This window comes from Terrapene carolina, unplaced genomic scaffold (genome assembly GCF_002925995.2).
Source record: "Terrapene carolina triunguis isolate 2854851 unplaced genomic scaffold, T_m_triunguis-2.0 Scaffold111, whole genome shotgun sequence".
NCBI classification, from domain to species: Eukaryota; Metazoa; Chordata; order Testudines; family Emydidae; genus Terrapene; species Terrapene triunguis.
Genome location: NW_020664462.1, coordinates 12,696,839 through 12,710,495, shown reverse-complemented (window position 1 = coordinate 12,710,495; position 13,657 = coordinate 12,696,839). Strand labels below are relative to the sequence as shown.

The following is a 13,657-nucleotide window of genomic DNA, read 5'->3' as shown; positions in this document are numbered from 1 at the left end:
GTCTCTGTACACAGAGAGCTGTTACCCTTCCCTTTATAGTTATGACAATGTCTGTCTCAGAACTCCTAGGATCCCCTATTTTGCTTCCCAACTCAGACCCCGTATAGCATTTGCTACCCAAGCAGGACTGGATGGGACTTCTTCAGAGCCAGTGAGTGATCTTGAATTGAGTTAAGGGGACACTGTTTAGCAGCATTAGGTACTTGCTCCTTCCTTTCCTGTTTCCACCATACTTAACATTCGACCTCCATCATGCTTACATGGGGCATGAAATTGTGAATGAAAACAGTGTTTCCTGCATAGCAATACATAGACAGACAGGGCTGTTTGGCCTGAGCACAGGCCTGGGAGCCGAGAACTCTCCAATTCTAATCCCAGCCCTTTCATTAATTTCCTCTATGGTCTTGTGCAAATCAGACCCTCCCTGCTTCAATTTCCTCATCTGAGAAGTTGGGATAATACTTAGTTATATGAATCACAGAAGCGCTTGGGGAATAATTAATGTGTGTAAAGTGCTGTGGAGATGAAAACGTTAAATGTTGTTTTAATATATAAGTGTATATAAAATCCAGGGGATAGATTTCCCCCCTTCAGAATATGAGTAATTCCCATTCATTTTAATGTTAAAACATTAGGGAAAGAACACAGCAATAAAAAGTAAGCAATTTTCTACTATGATTTAAGCTCTCCCCTTCCCAAAATTTGTTTGCATCACATTTTTATGAGTGTTACTAATCTACTAACCTTCAGTTGTTTGTTTTACTTTGCCTCCATAAAGATTGCTAGCAGAGCTGTATTAAGGTTCTGTCTGTGTCAACATTCTGGTTGTAAACCCGTTTTTAAGACATTAATAACTTCTGAGCTGTGACCTAACATAGAAGGAAAATGCTCAGACAATTTTCAAAAATATATATTTTCAAAAATAAACCAACCATTTACTATTGCATTATGGTGAAAAATAACTAAGTTTTGTTTTGCAATAATGGATAACAAATGTTTTATGAAATTACAGTATATCAGAAAGAAACCAGTATGTATGGCATGAGCACTGTTCCTTTACACAATAAAAACAGATCATAGTAAAGGGGCTGCAGCATAATGAAGAATCTGGCTCACAGCATCTAAAGTTTTAAATTATTTTGAACACTGTTGGTTTAAAACCCAAATGTGTTAACATTGTAATAGCTTTAAACCTTGTCTAGATTAGGATTAAAGATGTAGTAGTAGTAGGCATCCTTCAGTCTCGAGAGACCATGGGTATGTGCCCCTGAGAGGTAAAGAATTTACTCAGTTGGTTTTATGGCAGCTGTGACTGAAGAGATCCACTCGAGAGAGAGAGACATGTTCTAACATATTTGAAAAGTCAAATGCGGACCAGGCACACTCTGCCTTTGTTATGTGATTAGCCTATGGGGAGCCTAGGCTCTAACTCAGTAATCTTAATGCATGTTCAAGTACACACTGCCTTGCCTACAGTAGACTTCAAACATGTTATCTAACCCTTTCTAGCATCATACCTTTAACTCCTAGTCTAGACAAGGCCTTAATATATTAATACATACTATATATTAGTATAAACTAGAATATACTATACCTAGTATATTCTAAAGGAGCTATTAGAAACCTTTTGTGACAGCAAATTAAATAGTCTAAATACACAGATGTTCCAACATTGTGCCATATCGTATCAATGTAATGGGAGTTACAGCCTGTCTGGAGTAGGACAGATTTTTCTCCTAGACCTTAATAACTCATCCTATTGTGCGGACGTAGTTCATTGATCTCAGAATGTTAGCATGCCAGTATACTGCTAGGCTAGCTCACGGGGGGTGAGTGAAAGATGGAGTTTCCTTTGCAAGGATGGAGATTCTCAGTTTCCATTGCATTTATGAGCTGTACAGAAGCAATTATAGCACAGTGATGTTTTGGTAAAGCAGCCATCTGCAATGTAGCGTTACGTATACACTAGCAAATATTACTAGAGGTTAATAATTATCTTTAAATTACACTGAATTTGTCTTAATATTCTCAGCTTGGATACAGTTTTCCCCACAAAAAAATTAACACTGATCCTGCAGTGAGGCTTGTGAGGTTTGCTGGCATAGAGCTTGTGGCATGATTTGGGTCTAAATGTCTTTTTATGGCTTATTATGTACTTTAGCAGGTAAAATACATTGTGTACTTTCAGGGTGTGTGTGTTAAATTTAAGCTACAAACAACATATGCATTTTCTTTAAATGTTGGGTATTTAGTAGCTTATTGTGTGGTGTTAAAAAAGAAACACAATTTTAAAATCTGGCATAATTTTTTTTCCAATCAAACATCTATTCATAGTTTAATAGATCCATAGATTCCAAAGCCAGAAAGGAGTACTGTGATCATTTAGTCTGCCCTCCTGTATAACAGAGGCCATAGAAAAGGGGTCGGCAACCTTTCAGAAGTGGTGTGCCGAGTCTTCATTTTTTCACTCTAATTTAAAGGTTTTGTGTGCCAGTAATAGATTTTAACATTTTTAGAAGGTCTCTTTCTATAAGTCTATATTATATAACTAAACTATTGTTGTATGTAAAGTAAATAAGGTTTTTAAAATGTTTAAGAAGCTTCATTTAAAATTAAATTAAAATGCAGAGCCCCCCAGACCAGTGGCCAGGACCCGGGCAGTCTGAGTGCTGCTGAAAATCAGCTCACGTGTGCCATAGGTTGCCTACTCCTGCCATAGAACTTCCCAAAAAATAATTTCTAGAGCATATATTTTTGGAAAAACATCAATCTTGATTTAAAATTATCAGTGATGGAGAATCCACCATGATCCTTGCTAAGTTGTTCTGATGGTTAATTACTCTCACTGTTAAAAATGTAAGCCTTATTTTCAGTCTGAATTTGTCTAGCTTCAGCTTCTGGCCATTGGATCATTTTACACCTTTCTCGACTAGATTGAAGAGCCCACTATTAAATATTTGTTTTCTGTGTAGATACTAACAGACTCTAATCAAGTCACCCCTGAACCTTCTTTTTGTTAAGCTAAATAGATTGAGCTTCTTTCAGTCTATCGCGATAAGGCATGTTTTCTAATCCTTTAATCATTCCTATGGCTCTTCTCTGAATCCTCCCCAATTTATCTATATCCTTCTTGAATTGGACACCAGAACTGGACACAATATTCCAGGAGTGGTTACACCAGTTCTAAGCACACAAATAAAATAACCTCTCAACTCCTACTTGAAATTCTCCTATTAATGCATCCATGAATGGCACTAGCTCTGTGGCCACACTGGGAGCTCATGTTCAGCTGATTATCCACCACAACCCCCAAATCATTTTCAATCACTGCTTCCCAAGATAGTGTCCCCCATCATATAAGTATGGCCTACATTTCTTTATTCCTAGATGTATACATTTATATTTAGCCCTATTAAAATGCATATTGTGTGCTTGCACCCAGCTTATCAAACGATCCAGTTCACTCTTTATCAGTGACCTGTCCTCATTATCTATTGTTTCCCTAATTTTTGTGTCATCTACAGACTTTATCAGTGATGATTTTATGTTTTCTTCCAGGTCATTAATAAAAATGTTGTTATAGCTTAGGGCCAAGAACCAATCCCCATAGGACCTCGCTAGAAACATACCCTATGATATTGCTATGACAATTAATACCCTTTTGGACTTCCAGTTATATATAATTTTCATCCTTTTTAATTAAAAAATAAACCAGATTTCTGTAATTAATTCTCTGATCCTGCAAACACATGCTTTATTACTATTTTAGTCACACCAGTATTAATTTTTCTCCTGAAAGGTATATATTCTTTATTGGAAGTTTTACTTTCATAGTAGGGCCACCACCTGTCCAGGTTTTCCCAGGATATTTTTTTTTTTTTTTTTTTGAGGTAGTCTAGGAAGTCTGCAAGGGTGCTCAGTGTTCAACGTCAGCTGCCCAGTTTTATTGGCTCAGGATCATCCCAGCTGTCTTGTATTTTTGTAACTCAGAGATGGCAACCTTATTTCACAGTCTTTTCTCCAAGATAAATATTTTTGTTAAGATACACGTCAGAGGTGTTCCTCATTCTGATAAGTTTACTTTTTGTTCTTCCAAACAGAGGTGTCATTTGCTATGTGACAGTGGGGTAGGTGCCTTCCTTGACCTTGCGCCTCCCCCCAGAATTTTCACAGCTCCTCACCAGCTGGAGTTGTGATAGCTTCCCGCAGAACTGCAGGGGCCACCATAGGCACTGGGTTATATTTGTTTGAGTTAGGGTGACACCTTGATGGTTTTGGGGTTCTTTTTTAAACTAACAAACAAAAGAATTTGGTAAGAAGCACATCTTACCCTGATTGATATCAAGACAAGTGATATAAAGGAAAATTGTATAGGGGGGTTAAGCACAGCTCAAATAAAAGATATAATTAAAATGCTGTGGATGTTCTGAAGTATTGCTACTTAGTGCATTCAGTATTGGTGGTTTATATGGCTGATCAGCTACAATATTCATTGAGGTATACATTAATAATATTTTGCCATTACAAAAAACAACACACAAGTTGTTTGGAGTTAAACTTGACACAGTGTCCTCATGGTGGTCTTTCTTATGACCAAGAATTGGACACTTCTACTTCCTGAGCAAGTGAGGGTTCATATTAATATCCACTGGAAGGGATTTGTTTAGGGGTAGAAAGCAGTCACCCAGCCCCGCGAGGATCTTATTTTCCTTGTTTGGAGCTGCCATGCAGAATTGTGCTAGAATTGTTAAGGTTCTGTACTCCCTTCTCAACCCTTAATTCTCACTAACACACATTTTGTGGTGTTCTCTATTTTTTTGTGCATATTATTCTGCTGGAAAGCAAGAAATATTGAATGCCTTAGTCCTCTGTCTACCTTCTCCTTGGAAGACTTCCTCACCTTCAGTAGCCAGTGCGCCAAACAAACCTTACTTGGTATTCTCTACATGGTTGCTATGACTCCTTTGAAGCACCACGCTCTGCATCCTGGGGCATTTCTAACGTCCACTAGCATCTGCTGCCACAGCTCAGCAAAGGACAGAAAACCTACTTCTAAGGAGAAGGAATGCTTCCTTTGAAGCCCTGCAGACAAATAAGTCAGTAGCTGTCCAAGGAAAAGGCAATTAAATAAGAGGGTAGAGATGAAACAGTGACAACCATTAAGAACTAAACTGAAAACTCCCCAGGAAGAGGCAGAAGGGATTAGGTAACAAGAACTCAATCCCCCTGGACCTGTCTCTGCCAATTGCTAGCAATCAGATTTTGGGCCACAAAAAGTATATGCTAGTTCAGAAGGTTGATAATGTAAACTTTACATTACTCTGGCTCAGCCAATGTGATTTATGCTGAACATTTCTAAAGCATCCACACTTCAGTGACTAGCAACTTCAGCCTATTCATTTTTTAAGTTATAGACTATAAGGCCAGAAAGGCTCATTATGGTCATCTAGTCTATCCTCCTGCATAATAAAAGCCATATACTTTCACCCATTAATTCTTGCATCAGGACCATAACGTTTGATTGGGTACCAGAGCATTTCATGTAGAAAAATATCCAATCTGGATTTAAAGACTTCAAAGGATGAAGAATCTATCTCATCCCTTGGTAAACTTTTCCAGTGGGTAACTACCCTTACTTTAAAAAACGTGTACTTTATATGGACAGACTTAGAAAAGTGGAGGTCAAATAAGAACCTTAAAATATTTTACTCCTGGTCATTAACATGGAAAAGATCTGCTGTATTTAAACAAGCTATAGCAGAAACCAATCAAGAAAATGGAATGCTTACTTTAGAGCAGGGTGTCCAAACTTTGCCCAACAGTACAGTAACTTGCTAGGAGCATGAAGACTACTCCACTTGTTCCATCTCTCCAAAATCCAGTCCCCACACTCCTTACAGCTTCATTTACCACAGCATCTCTGTCTAATGAGTACAGAATAGGACAGATGACACTAACCTTTATCTTTACTTCAGAGAAATGGGGCCTGCACAGATAACTGTCTGACATGCAGTGCAACCCGGCCCCTCACATCAAGCTGGACCACTGCATGCTGGGACTTGCTGAATGTTATGGGCCCCTTGTCATGCTGGGTCTGACTCTTGTGTGTCTCACAGTGCCACAGCCAGGCTGGGACCCTCAGTGTCCTGGGAGGCTGGGGCTACAGTAGGTGTGGGAGGCACGTGGGGGGTGGAGGATGGGGGTCTCCAGGCACAGCAGGACCTATGACAAGCCTGGGAGGGTGGGGGCTGCAGCAGGGACTGGTCTGCACGTCAGCCTGAGAAATACACGCCTCGTGAAGGTGGCCCACCCGTGGCAGTGGGGAGGTGGGATCCAGCCTCCCCTGCTAGACAGCAGTGGGACTGGCCGCTCGCGGCCGCCTTAGCAGGTGAATACATCGGGCACTACCAACACCGGCTGACGGGGGAAAGGTTTCCTCCTCTCAGGTTACCGTACCCCGACCCTGGGAAGACTGGCAGGCAGCGTTAACAGCCCGCCCTCGCCTCGCAGGATGGACAGGGAAAGGTGGATGGCTTGACCCGGGGTGCAGGTAGCAATAGCACAGGCACCGCTCCCCCACCCCCCGTGTGAATGGTAGTTACCTTCCCTCCTGGGCAGAGCAGCCGGCTCGATTGCAGCAAAACGGAATGTTCCAAATTCCAGTCCGGCCCCAGAAAGGGGGGCCGTGAGGGGGAAGGGCTGGCACTTCCTCGCCGAAAGGTTCTTTTGGCGGCCTGTGGAAGCTAACGGACGTAAACGGCGGCTCGCTGACTTGAAGGATGCTGAGGAGACGCGAGACCTCCCACGTCACAGGCCTGCGGCCTCGCTAAAGGGCAGAGCCCTACCCGGCCTGGGTGTAAAGGGTTAATGGGCTGGGTGCAGCCGCCGGGGGGAGGAGGCGGTCCCGCCTCCTCCCCTCCCCCAGGGTGTGTAGGAGACAGCACAAATCGAGCCCCGTCAGGCTGAGGGGCCGCCCCCTCCATCATCCGCACACGGACTCGGGCCAGCAGCCACCCCCTGCGTCCGCCCGGCGGCCACTCCCCTCCCTCAGACCGGCTCAGCCTCTGCCACGCCGGGCTGCGTCCGATGCCGCCGCGGGTCCGGTAGGTCCGCGCCTGGATGCTGATCCCCTTCTCCGCTTTCCCCCTTCCGCAGGCGGCGGCGGCAGCAGCAGCTGCGGCGGCTCCGGCTTCTCCTCAGCCCCCGGCCGCCTCCGAAGGGATGCTGGAGAAACTAGAGCTCGACGATGAAGGTAAGTCGGAGGCGGCTGCCGCGGAGCAGCGACTGACGGACAGACGCTCCCCTCGCTCCGGGCACTGCTGCCCGCTACAGGCTCCGGGGCTCGCTCCTGGGGGGAGCCGGACGGGGACAGCAGCATCCCGGGGGGGGCCCAGACACGCGCCCGCCCGCCCGCTGGGGGCTGCCCCGCACCCTGCTGCCTGCGCCCTTGGAAAGGGGCGAGGCGGGTCGCGGGGCTACAGCCGACCCTGCCCCCAGACTCGGCCCAGCCCCTGCGGGGCGATCGCTGCGTACGGACCCGTCCCGTGTGTTCCGTTCACACGCGGGGCGCTTCCCAGCAGATGACCACTCAGGCGGGCAAATGCCGCTCTTCGTCACCCTCTCCTGCGGTGGGATCCTTGATCTGTTTTTCCAGTTATCGTTGAGCCCAGTTCGGGGGGCGGAGGAAAACCTTGACACCCGGGGGTTGTTTTTTTGCTTTTAAAGAACTTTTGTGTCTCCTGTTGATAACATGTACTGTAGACCTTGACCTCTAGATCTAAATGACAGTTGAAAGATGATAAAATTGGGAATATTGTACCAGATGTGGGCGTGTATTAGAAAAAGTCAGTGTTCGCAGAACAGCCTTATCTCTGCCAGCTTTTCTTTGATGTTGCTTCCCATTTAGCTCCTAATTAGATGACTGACAAATAGTTAACTCGGGTAGGAGATGAGCTTCTGACTTATTTATACATATCTTGCAGGCACTACACTGTTTTGTAAAGGAGTGTATTCTCCTCCATAATTTTGAACAGATCTATAAGCTTGTGCCTTTTTGAAGGGGAGTGAGTTGAAAACTTAAGGTAGTAGTTTTTAGACATGATTGCCCTTTCATAGAATGGCCATAGAAATCTAATTTTCATGTTTAATATTTTAAAGTAGCTAAAACTTCATAGGCTTTTTATTTGCAATACTTGTAGTAAAATATCTTTAAAAATTTTGAAAATAATAGGCTGAGTCATTATAGTAAAAAAAAAAAAATTCATAAACCAGCATGCTAATCAGATGTTCTTTTTGATAGCTATTCCTTTCTGTAACTGATATTGCTGTTGAATGTAACTAGCCACAAACCTCATTTTAAATTCCTTTATGACTTTTTTAAAGGTTTTTCCTGAGTCCTACTGATTTGACTGCTTGTCTAAGAGCCTCTTGCTCTATAACTTTTAAAGCAAAGGTAGGCCAGTCAAATAGACTCAGGCTTTTTTTTGTCTTGGTGAATCCTCACCAGAACAATAAAATCTGCAGCTTCAGTATGACTTATTTAACATGAATGTTTGATGTAAGGAATTCAGTCTCTAATTTGTACTATCCTTCCCCAATTTAACACCGGTAATTTCTGACCACATCTGCACCTTTCATGTACTCGATTGACTTCCTCTTATCTTCAAGTTGGAGAGTTAAACCATGACATGCAGAGTCTGTCCTAAATTTATCTTACTGATCTGCTACAAACATTCAATTTTGGGGAAATGTAAATAAATTCCTTTTACAATTTTTTAATGTCTACGTAGTGTTTCATAACATGCTGAGGTGGATGTCTGGTCTAAACAAAAACTCTCATTTACACAAGATAGTATAGATTACTGTGATAGAATAATTTGTTTTCCAGTGCACATGTCAGATTATAAAATATGAATTCACTGCCAATCATTCTCACCATTCTCAAAATTGTGTACCATTGTGGTATTTCTTGAAATTTTATTTTCCTCCATCAAACTGAAGTGATGTATGTGGCTCTTCTTTTGAGATGGTATATAAGTTTGAGTGTTTTGCTTTGTTTTAATTTGTTGTATATTGGTTTTGGAATATGTCAGAGGAAGCATGTTCCTCCGTTGGTGGACAGTACGCTTAATAGCAAACCCTGGCCCCATTCAGATGCATTTGCCATCTTTGTAGGGAATCCATCGAATCTTTGGAAGGATAGTGATCAAAACATGGGCATTAAGAATGCTATATAAATAAAATAGGTGGCAGGATGTGCAGTGTATTTCAGTGGAGACCATTTTGATAAAATGAACAGCCCATGCACTAGAGCAAAACTTATTTCATTGTCACAATATGTCTTCATATGTGAAGTCAATACGTAGAGAAGCCCAAAGACAGTGGGATGCAGATGGAAATGTTCACAGTGCATATATATAATATATATATATATATTTTTTTACCTCAAACTTGCTCTTGTTGCTATGTTTGCAGTGCTAATGTTAGGGAAGGGAGGAGAGAAAATTAGTTCTGGTTATTTGGTAGATGAGATGTGTTGGGTGGTAAGGTGGTTCAGAAACAAAAGACCTTCAAGAGTGTGATTAGATTTCATGCTGTGGATGCAGTTTAATCATATTTGGGGTTCTGTCTTGTCACATTTCAAGCCTCCTCTCTCTCTGATATATAAAATAACGTGTTTAATTAGAAACTTGTTTTCTAGCTGCTATTATAGATTAATCTAGCTCTGTGTTTCACATATGGCTAGCTTCCCCAACAGTATGTCCACCAACAGTCAGTAACTGTCTGGTGTATCAAATTATGCAGCAGTTCCTTTGGAACCGAATGTTTAATAGGAAGTAACCATCAAAAACAAGGCCTCAAAATAGTCTTATTCCAGAATGGATCTTGCTTGTGATTCTCTGGAAAGCCTACACAAATGAGAGAGAATGTCACTGGCATTTTAATTTAAAGGAAATTAATTCACATTATTTGAAACTAATTATTTAATCTGAAGGGTGGGGGAAATGAAATGCTGTTTAGAATACCAACCTTTCTTGTAACTGCATTTTGTCTCATGACTGGGACGGTATGTTGCTTTGCAGAATCTGGTTTCTCAGAAGGGATGGTCTGTAAGTAAAATGGACACTCACTCAAAAACATCACACTTGTATCTGAAAATGTTGTACCTACTAGTGTTACAATTAATACATAAGATAACATTTCTCTCTCAGGAATAGTTGGTTCTTCCTTCTCCCTACCCTCTTCCCCTGCTTTACCCCCCCCCCCCACTCCCCCGGCTTGTTCACTTTGGACATTTGACTGGACTCTCTTTATTGTTAGTTTCACTTGTTGGTCAGTTCCAGATCCTGTCTTTTGCAATAGAATGATACCATAATTCTTGTACTGAATGCTCTTACTCAGTCTTTTCAAGAGAGTGTTTACTAGTATTAGCTGCAGCGGAGCTGAAACACAATAGCCAGCACATAAATATATACATAGAAGGGAAGGAGAGGAAGAAAGAGGTGGGCCAAAATATGTTTAGTTTGCTTGGATCTGCCCAAAAGATCCTTCTAAACATAGTAAGAGAACAGAGAAACTTTTAATTATTAATAAAATAGTTGTTTACTAGAAAGCTCAGGACATGCTATTTAAATGGTGACTTCTCTCTCAGAAAACGGACATTAACTACCGTAATCAAAAAAATATTTTAATTCAAGATCAGTGTCCCTCTAGCAGGGAATGGAAATAAGACCACGGAAGTAGGTTTTCTTATCTTTCATACTGTTACTTTTTTGGGAGGCAGGGACAACCAGTTCCTTCTTACAGTAAAAAAAGTGACAAAGCTGATGTGAGTGTGTGCCTAATAATAAACACACACACACACACACACACCTGCTGTTTCATCAAAGTGGATTCCTTGGTTTGTTTCACACATAGTTTTGGGTTGACTTGTGAAACTTCAGGATAGATCACGGATTACATAGCTGCTCGAAAAATAAAGAAAAGAATAAACACCCTGCTCTCCAATTGCTTTCTGTATGGGATCAGTGTCAAGCTATAGTAGGTCTGGGATTTATTTTTGTTTTTGCAAAAGGGAGGAGGCTGGAGGTTGGGGAAGAGCTAGGAGAAGTAATTTGTTTTTGTGTATTTAACAGAAAAACTTCAGATTTTTACCACCACAGTTTGAGTCACTGTGTAGCTTCATTTTGTTACAGATGGAAATGTTTGAGATCTAGTTTGTTTTTTTCTTTTAAAATAACTGTTAGCATTATTGGTTGAAACTATACCATGACACTAGTCTAATCTGAATTTTCTTCACCCCATCCTTCAAATAGTGTCTAAAATTCCGTTAGGCTACAGAAGTTACTTTAGTCTCAGTATTTACATCACAGATATCAACCACATACCTGTCAGCTGCAGTAATTTGGTTGATTCAGCATTGTAACTGTACCTTGGGTAACTGGTTCTGCTGCAGTGTTGGCTCACAGCCATCTCTTTACCATCTTATCCACCAGCACAACTTAAAGAAAATAAAGCGGCAGCTCTGACTATACAAAAAGCTTCAGTTGCTTTTCCTAGGCTATCTCATCCCAGATTAAAGGCTAGGAACAAATTTTTGTCATGTGGGGCTCACACTAAGAGTATGGTGGAAAGGAGACAAAAATGGAAGGGTATAGTGTGGGAGAAGAAACTCATTGCTAACTGTCAGTGGTCACCTTAAGCCAACAGGGTGATTCTTATCAGAAAAGTCTAATATGGTCTAAATTTGCAAAAGTAATGAGTGCGTTTTTTGTTTTGGCACCCAATTTGAGAAACTTAAAGAAGGCCCTGCCTTCTTAGAAAGTGCTGGACACCCATCTTTTGACAATCTGGCCCCTTTAAGGTGTCTTACGTTGGGCATTCAAAATCATTAGTCATCCTCAAAAATATAGGCATACGTTTTCAAAACTAAATTCAATAGATCTCTTGGCCTATATGGTGGCAAAAAAGAGCCATTTAAAGAAATTTTTGGGTTAACTCTTCCTACTTCAAAGGAGCAGGTTGAAAGAGACCTGATCGGAACTATTACATCTTTATTATGCTCAAGTGTCTTAAAGAAAAAAAGTGCTTTTGTGCTGACATGGAGCTTTGTCTGTACTTCAATACCACAGTGAATGCTCATGATGCACTTGTGCAGCCCAGAATGAACACTGGAATAGTGGTTTTTAATCTTATAACTAGGCTGTAAGCATAGACAACAGAACTATATTGCTATCCTGTCAAATCAACACAGAGTTACAGTGACTGGCATTCCATTCCAACAAGGTGGAAGGGGTTCCCTTTCTAGACAGTTCAAAGGGGTTTCTGCAGAGCAATACATGAACTAAATATGCTTCATCCACAGCACGTCTAGCCTAGGAAGTGAGTGCCCAGATTTAGAAATTGAACCCATGTTTGTTGTATGGTAATGCTTGCAACTGCTGTAGTCACTGAGCTTGTGCATTACTGATTATTGTGGCTCAATATTAAATCTTTTAGACGCTGACACTTAGGTTTTTAGGAGGTTAATTGTGTGTCTAAAGAGTTGGCATTATACAATCTGCATTCCTAATCTTCCCACCAAAACTGCGCAGTGTTGCCCAGATGTATCTCCTATTTCCTTTGCAACACACCCACCTCTTGCACTATGTTCTCCCAATTTCTTCTTTCCTTTTGATGACACCCTCTTGTCTACTTTCTGCCTGTGATTGTACCTCCTTCATGGTGTTTCCTATGCATGGAATAGCCTCCCTTGAGTAGTATGCCAAAAAAATCTATCTGTTAACCTTTCACCACTAACTGTCATCCCTGTTTTCACGTCTCCGCTCATAATACTTTAACTTGGCTCTTGTTATATTAATCCATTTCAGTTGTGGGGGGAGGCTGTAACACTGTTATGGGAAAGGTGGCAACAAAATGCATATCATAGGTTATTGACGCATTACACAAAACTGTGCACAAAGCTACATTAAAAGAACGTTAAGATACAGTCAACCATTCAAAAGTTTGGAAAAGGCAGAGTTGCAGTTGCCTGTGCAACCTTAACTTGGCCTCCTTGTGTGCATGCATTATGATATACTCTCTAATTACATGATCATACTGTTCCCCCCCCCCCCCCCCCAGGACTCCTGACTCATTCAGTGCACAGGATAGACCTGCTCTGAGGATGCATCAGGGTTGTATAGTGATGGAATCTGTCTGAAGGGCCCCTGCTTCATTTGTTGCAGAAGTTGGTAGATAGGGAATCAGTGAGGCAGGGGATTATGAAAGAGAAAGGAAGGTCTCATAGTTAAGGTAGTTGAATGTGCTACCCCAGGGAATTGGATTCTCTGTGGCAATAGCAAGGTAGCTGCTATGTTATGCCAGGCAAGTCCCTTAAGTCACCCTTTCAGAGGTGGTCACTAATTGGATGTTCCTCATTTTATGGTGTCCTGGGATCTGATTTGCAGAAGTGCTGAGAACTCGCAGCAGCAGCTGAAGTCAGTAAGAGCTGTGCTTTGAGCACACGAAGTGCGCTATAATATTATTCCTCAGAGGGGTAGCCGTGTTAGTCTGGATCTGTAAAAAGCAACAGAGAGTCCTGTGGCACCTTTAAGACTAACAGATGTATTGGAGCAGAAGCTTTCGTGGGTGAATACCCACTTCGTCAGACGCATGC

General features: G+C 41.7%; 1 protein-coding gene across 8 annotated transcripts in view; it reads left to right on the top strand.

Moving 5' to 3' along the window:
* The window catches only part of PRKAG2 (protein kinase AMP-activated non-catalytic subunit gamma 2), a 368,891-nt gene that overhangs the window by 269,775 nt on the left and 85,459 nt on the right, over positions 1-13,657 (top strand). For all 8 annotated transcript variants that reach the window (XR_003899816.1, XR_003899815.1, XR_003899817.1 and 5 more), the window contains 2 exons: positions 6,899-6,901; positions 7,156-7,252. Coding sequence is in view for 5 of the 8 variants with exons in the window: in XM_029911642.1 (XP_029767502.1) it covers positions 6,899-6,901; positions 7,156-7,252 (100 nt within the window). In the remaining 3 variants the exon portion in view is untranslated. The remainder of the gene's footprint in view (positions 1-6,898; positions 6,902-7,155; positions 7,253-13,657) is intronic.